Here is a 7854-nt window from a genome sequence, read left to right as displayed (position 1 = left end):
TAATAACTTTTTAACGAATAAGCGATGGCTAAACCAGTTGAAAGTTATTTAGAGTTATAACCTTCACAACATATGTCAAGGTTAAGTGATTTTATCGGCGAAATGTAGATGTTCGTTTTTGTAAAATTTTAGTTTTTATTGTTTAATCTTTCAAGCTTCTCTTAATATAGCAAAAAAAAAAACAAAGATTAAACATTTACTATTTTATGAATTTACTATTTTATGAATATTGAATAAACAAATATTGAACAAATAAATATTCATTAATACAATCAATCATTCGTTACTATATTGAACTTAAATTCTACTTCTCCATTTTGTGGGAGAAAGGTAAACGACCACGAAAGTGTACTTTTTTTCGTAACATTGGATACTGTACGAAATAGATGCACTCCTTGTCTCGTATATGGATCCCAGGATATACGTTTGCTAGGTACTATTTCTTCAATCGGACCACAAGATACTGACAAATCCGAATCTAATTGCCAATCCACCCATATAGCGATGCCATTACAGATGCCACTGCTATAAAATAAAAAACATGGATTTATTATTGTAATTAAGTTATTATATATTCTATTATACAATAAAGAATCTTTTTTATTAATTATAAAATTAAAATCTTTTTTATTAATTATGTTCTCAAAATCTGACGCTTAAACATTATTTCTTTCTGCATAGCCCAGAAAAATTTAGAGTTTAAAAAGGACAAAATTGCTGAATTTTTGCATAGAGATCTATGGGCGGTATTCATAGACTGTTCTTATATTCAAGACCATCTTAAATACGATCTTAAGATGTCCCCTAGATTCATAGTCAAAAAATAAGATGGTTTGAGTAAAATGAGTAAAATCTCAAGTTAAAACTTATCGAAGACGATCCTATTTCAAAACGTCTTGAACGATCTTGACATAATTCTTGATATAAACACATTGTGTTCAAAATAAGTATAGACTTAAGACTATCTTTTTAATTACGAATTCATAGAAACTCTAAGAATTTTTTCAGAATATTTTATCAACTTTTTAGTACTGCATTTTCTTATTTTTACCGACATGAGAAAATATGATATTAAAAAATTCTGAAAAAATTCTCAGAACGCACGCACGCACGCACGCACGCACAGGATGTTATGAATTTCCTGTATTTTAATATCTACATTTCGGGAATGTAGAGGATCGATGAACTAAAAAAAAAGTTCCATAGAGATGTGCTCGTTGTTGTTTTAGAAGAAAATCTCAAAAAAGACAAAACGTAGTTTTCATTTTTGTACTTTCTCATTATTTCACGTTGTATTTATTCACTTGCTTAATGTAGATATTGTTCAAAATGTTGGCCTTTTGCAGCAATGCAAATATTGCATCTAGTACGGAAAGCTCGTGTTGCAGCCAAATACTGATCTGACGATATTTAATGCACCTCGATTTGATTTCTCAATTGTTCTCTTGAGTTAATGGCGACGACTAAACTTCCTGCTTCAGGACTCTCCATACAAAGAAGTAGTAGTGTCAAATCAAGTGATCGGGGTGGATAAGGTATATTACTCTGTCCATGTCCAAATCCATCGTCGTGAATAATGTTTGTCTAGCCAAGCTCAAGTAGTTCTGTCATAAGCTGGACATCCATCGAAATCACATTTCAATCCGTTGCTGCGAATGGATGTCTTCTAAATAATCAAAGAAATCACGCAAAACGTGGCCAAGGTACAAGTAATGAGAAAGTACAAAAATGAAAATTATGTTTTGTCATTTTTGCGAATTTTTTTCTAAAACAAAGTAAAAACGAGCATATCTCTACAAGACTTTTTTTTTAGTTTATCGATCCTCTACATGTTCCTGAAGTTCAGACATTTAAATTTGAGACACCCTCTATATATATATATATATATACAGGATGTATCAGATTTAGCGTAGGAGCCGGCACGTACATATTCCTCATGAAAAAATAAATCGAAAATGTTAATAGCAAAATCTTAAAGCATCAATAGTTTTCAAACAGTGAGCATTTGAAAATAATCAATCACAGGGCATGAAATTCGCGCCGTCAGGAGCGGCGCAATTAAGTAGTCGGCCGCGCTTTGATGGATGTATCGCTCAACGGCACGGTACCGAACGAGTATTGCAAAGTTTCGTGAAATTTTTATATTAACTATTGCCGTTCTTAAATTGAATCCGATTTAATTGATGAGAAGTAATAAAGTCAATTGCAAATTCGATAAATAAATAAATTTATAAATAAAATCAATATTAATTAAATGATCTAAACAAATGATGTTAAAAACATCAATTGACAGATATTTGCAAAACTTCTTTTCTGTCACAAGTAACATTAGAAAAAAAATTTACATTTGAAACACGCATTTGATAAATAAATATTTCATATTTAGAAAATGAAACGAACAAAATTCCGAATTATGATAGAAGAGAAAGAAGAAATAATATAATGAAGAAATCGAAGTTAGCAAATAATAAGCCATAAATATCTGTACACTCTGTATATATATATATATATATATAAGGATGTTTTAGAAATAGTTTGCCAAACTTTAAGATCATATTCCACATAGTAAAGACAAAAAATGTCATGAATTCATGTATAAACATGAATTCGGAAACGCTTCCTTCCCAAATCATAAACTTTTTTTTATTTTATACTTATTTATATCTATATTTTATTTTATATTTATATCTATATTTTATTTTATATTTGTATATATTTTGTATTTTATACTTATATCTACATTTTCATTATAGAATTGCTGGAAATTTTTTCCGCACGATGCTTCACATCAATATTGCATGCGATTATCGAAGACGTTCAAAAATTCTAGGAGTATTTTGTATTTTTTCACGCGATAATACAAATTTCAAAGTAATCTTCCAGAGTAAACTTCCACAGAAATATTATACACAAGGGTCTTAATATATTCCTATTAATAAAAATCCAAAGAATTCAAATCAGGGAACGTGCTGGCCATATTATGTTTATATAACTTTTTTTTCATTCTTATAATGAGTGGAATATGCTTTTAGAGTTTGGCCAATTATTTTTGAAACCTTGTATAACACTATATAATTATGGATAACAGTAAATATGTCAATAAATAGATAATTGTCCACAAATCAAAATGCCTTAAAAAAAAAATATTAGGTGTAGTAAAAAGAAATCCATTATTTTTGCATGAAATTGAATGGAAAAATAATAGATTTCTTTTTACTACACCTAATATCTCTGGAACTGTCAGTCATACGACAATAAAAAATCATTTTGTAGATATTTAAATACTCTTTCGATTTTGTCATATGCGTTTTGTATGTGAGTGTAGCCAATTTTGAGATATTTATGAAGACAGAATAAATTTACGTTCAAAAATAAAAGATCCTTTAAAGAAAATCTATCTCAGGAATTATTGGTCATATGAGATTCATTAAAAAACGGCATTGTTGAGGAATTTTATCAGCTTGCGAACTGAATGTTTATTTCTGTACAACGAATAGTTCCTAATATTTGAAAAAAAAGAACCGATTTTGTATGCTATTTTTTCAAGTCGGCCCTTACACATGGGGAGTTTTGATGTTAATAAGAATATTATTATAGATCTTTATGCAAAAAGCTTTGCAGCAATTTTTTTCTTTATATCGCCAAAAATCTAATTTTCCTGGACTAGTAAGCATCTCCTCAATACAATACATACTCTAAAATAGGTATTTCTCCTGTTACTCTCTTGTGTTTATTGAAATTTACGTTCCGTATTAGATCGAGTTTTATGATATCAAAAGCTGAAGATAATGCTTTGCAAGGATATTCCCAAAGTGGCTGCGCCTCTACAGGATTGTCACTTTTCTCACTAGACATCTGAAAGTATAATACTAATCTTTTTTTAATTTTATAAATGATAAAAAAAGATAAGAATGAACTAATGAAACCAACTTGAATAAGTTTGTCGAAAGAGGACAGATCAAAACCCTCGCAAGTGCCAAGAGGAGCTCTTATTTTCTGCAAATCCTTAAACTCAACAGCGACAGCTCTGATCGTCGCCATGACTGGCATTCTCGAAATATTCGATGGATATTTAGAAGCGAGATACCAGAATCGCAGATTCTCCCAAGGCACGATGGAGCTCAGGAAATATGGCTCGCCAAAAATGAAATCAATTTCGCTTGCCTCCGGCAGACCGTTAACCGACTCGACAATCTTTATTCGATCAGAGAGTTCGTTTACTTGCACGAACATCTCCATCGTTCTACGCGATAGGAAATTCTGCTCCAATAAAAACACTTTTGCACCCAATCTTGCAATCACGAGGGCTAATAGACAACCATCCGAAACGCAGAGACAAACGCTATTTGAAGTAATCTTTTTTTGCAAAGCCTTTACATATCTCTGATTACGAATTGTGTCGTTTAATTGACCAATTCGCGTTCGCGAATACGCGATATGCGCCCAACAATTGCACTCGGGTCTTTGACAATCTGGAATCTCATCTCTGTAAAACATTTTCAATTTTATTTAATATAATAGATATTATATAATTAAAATTATTTTTAAATAGCCAGCTTTATAAAAGTGATTAATAATTCAAAGAGAAGAAATAAAAAATAATGACATTATAAATTATATGAAATATGTAGTGAATGTGTGTGAAATTATTACAGGAAAAAAACAAAAACTTACATTGATCCATTCAATAACTTAAACCAGAAGGAATATTCATCATGATAACCGATAAGATTGACCTCGGTGCCATATGTGATAGATATTTCTTCTGGAAGGTAATAGACAGCTTGCATCCAATGATCTCTCCACGGTATTAAATCCACCATCTTTTGCAAACATGAAACATCTTTTTTCATGTTATCAGGTACGTTTGGATGTTCCCATACAGGTGCGCAACTCAGCAACAACTATAATAATGATACATGACTGAAATTCATAAAAAATTTAAAAAATAATATATTATATATACGTATTAATTAGAGGATATGTAGTAGACTCATTTTTCAGTTTCGAATTTTTACAAATGAAATTAAGAGACTTATCGAAAAAATGAATTCTACACCAGTTACTACATACATTTGACTATCTAATAATACTTTAATAATAAAGGGAAACTGATAATTAATATGAAAAAAATGCATTCCATCTGATTCAACTAGTCCCGGGACCGGGGTAAAGTGACTAATAATATGGGGTAATTTGACTAATATTATTAAAATGAAGATTAACGATTAATGTATATATTTTAAGGTACATCTTTGGATACATATTAACAAACTTTTATAAAAATGTATTTTAAATACAAACATATTTATTAAAAAATATTTATTAAAAAATAAAAAATGTATAACATTATTATTAGATAAATAACAATTTATTTAATCCGAATCGTTATCCAAATTGCAGTTATAACAAACATAATTATAACAAACATAATACGATAATCCTTTATGCATTTAGAATGTACCCATATGTTCACAAAATTATTCTTAATGTTATTCTTAATATTATTCTTAATTCACATTATCATTACTACTTCTGTTACATTTAAAAATAATTTTACAAAAGAAAGAAGGAAGTTGTGTGAACATATGAATATATTTCATATATAATTATATATGTTTATGAATATTATTATTTATGAATGTTTTATGTATAATTATTAATATAAATATAATATAAATTATATATAAACATATATAATTTATTACATTAACATATATAAGATATTTCATAAACATATATAATTTATTACATTATGTATGTTTATACAAACTTATATTTATGAAAAATTTCTTATACATGTAATTTAATTGTTATTGCATATTTTTATTATTAAAATTCATTAAAACTACAAAAATTATCGCATTATAGGTGCATTTAAAATAAAAAAAGAATACTCTCTAAATTCTTTTGAGTGAAATCAAAGAGAATGACAATGCAGCTATGGTATTTATGGAACAGAGTGAGATCGCCCTGATAAAAAAAAGTTGATAGAAAGCAATTGAGAACGATAGGATTTCTATTATTGTATTATTTTCTATAAGTTTATATCATTTTCTATTATTGACGCGATCACGGTTGATCGGATATGAATCCTATCATATTTTATCAGATTTTATAAGATTTATACAAAATCCTATAAGATCTGATTCAAATTAATAAATTTATGAATCAAATTTCATATTCAAAATGATAAGATTTTTCTATCGTTTTCCATCAACGTTTTTACCAGGACGAATGACAGATTTCCTAACTTAAAATTTTAACGATTAATGTTTCCATTCGCAAGGCAGAACAATGCTTCTTTTTGCTAAATTCGTGCAAAAACACATAGAATGAGTTTTTATCGAGATTGGACATGAGGGAACTAAACTTATAATATTTATCACTGAGGTAAATCTCTTTCCTGCCGAAAATTCTTATAATAAAATTCTTATACATATTTATAAGTAATCTAATAACAATTCTTGTAACAATCAAATAAGATCTCATATAAGATCACATTATATAAGATCTTATAAGTATTTGTGTGAGAACACAAAATCTTTTAAGTTCTGAAAACATCTTTTAAAATCTTATAAGATCTAATCGGTTTAAGATTTTCATAGAAAATCTGTACATACTCAGCAAACACAAAGTATACTACTACAATATAACCTGGAAACACGTAATATAACAATGTTATATTGTAGTGATATTAATGTAATATATTTTGTTATATAGTTACAAAATAATTGTTATCTACAACAATTGTTGCATTATTTTGATATGTACTTGTTACAATAAAATAACGGCAATATAATCTCAAGGTACACGTTTATACAACAGATTAATTATGTCGAAGATAGATAACTGTTATATTATATATTATGTAATATTTATAAGATCTATATATTATTGTTATATTCATATTATATAACAGCTGCGTTCGGCATTTATTTATAATTAGGGAATAACAATTTAGCACATTATATCATCATAACATTTATATCAAAAAACATGTATTCTACACAGAGTAACCTTCTACACAGTTTCTGATAAATATTGAAATTTCTTATTCCTGTATTTTTCAGGTAAGTGACCAATGACGACTGTGGACAGAGAATGTTTTTTTGTAGCATTTAATTTTATTTAACAATTAAATTCATGGACATTAAATTCATCTGAAATTCCTGCAGAGAATAATGGGCATTCTACAACAAGTCATTATTTAAGCTTTAAATCATATTACAAGAAAACTCAATTTTTAACAATTTAAGATTTAAAACTTAAGTCATAACCATGGAAAGGATAACATGGTGTGTGCAATTAGACAATGTCTCTTTCTAAATCTCTGCTTTCTCCGTCTACGACTGTTCATAAAGAGGAAGGAATTTACCAACTGTGAAACGCTAAACATAGGGCGGTATTCATAGGCCATTTTTATTTTAAAACTATCTTAAATAATATTTTAAGATGCTAATATATTCTTCGGACATTTTAAGACTGTACTTAAGACAGTCTTAACTACAAAGATAAAAGATTCAGTACAATTTCACGACACGAAACAGGGCGGTATTTATAATTGATTCATGAATTTAAGACTGTCTTAAGTACAGTCTTAAGATGTCATAAATCAATCCGTGGACTGTAGACATTATTTAAGACGGTTTTAAAATAAGAACGGACTATGAATACCGCCCCATATTTCGCAGTTGATAGCTCTTACTCCCTATTGATGACACGAAGCAAAAAACAGGCGTAGTTTGGCCGAACTGCACACCAACTGCATACCTGGTAATAGCTTATTGCAGAAAGTTTACAAGGATTATCATAAAACATAGAATAAAGTCGTTGGATCATAAAGATATATAT

General features: G+C 28.6%; 1 protein-coding gene across 4 annotated transcripts in view; it reads right to left on the bottom strand.

Moving 5' to 3' along the window:
- Positions 1–251: 251 nt before the first annotated feature.
- LOC108693041 (protein arginine N-methyltransferase 7) overlaps positions 252–7854 on the bottom strand; it is an 82771-nt gene continuing 75168 nt past the window's right edge. The window contains exons 6-9 of one of the 4 annotated variants that reach the window (XM_018201686.1): positions 4675–4904; positions 3931–4486; positions 3695–3855; positions 252–525 (exon numbers count right to left, since the gene is read on the bottom strand). In XM_018201686.1, coding sequence (XP_018057175.1) covers positions 273–525; positions 3695–3855; positions 3931–4486; positions 4675–4904 — 1200 coding nt within the window. In that variant the 3' untranslated portion in view covers positions 252–272. The remainder of the gene's footprint in view (positions 526–3694; positions 3856–3930; positions 4487–4674; positions 4905–7854) is intronic. The other 3 variants (XM_018201687.1, XM_018201688.1, XM_018201689.1) reach the window with 3 other exon arrangements.

This window comes from Atta colombica, unplaced genomic scaffold (genome assembly GCF_001594045.1).
Source record: "Atta colombica isolate Treedump-2 unplaced genomic scaffold, Acol1.0 scaffold86, whole genome shotgun sequence".
NCBI classification, from domain to species: domain Eukaryota; kingdom Metazoa; phylum Arthropoda; class Insecta; order Hymenoptera; family Formicidae; genus Atta; species Atta colombica.
Note: the sequence above shows the minus strand (reverse complement) of the source record. Positions and strands in the feature narration are given on the sequence as shown.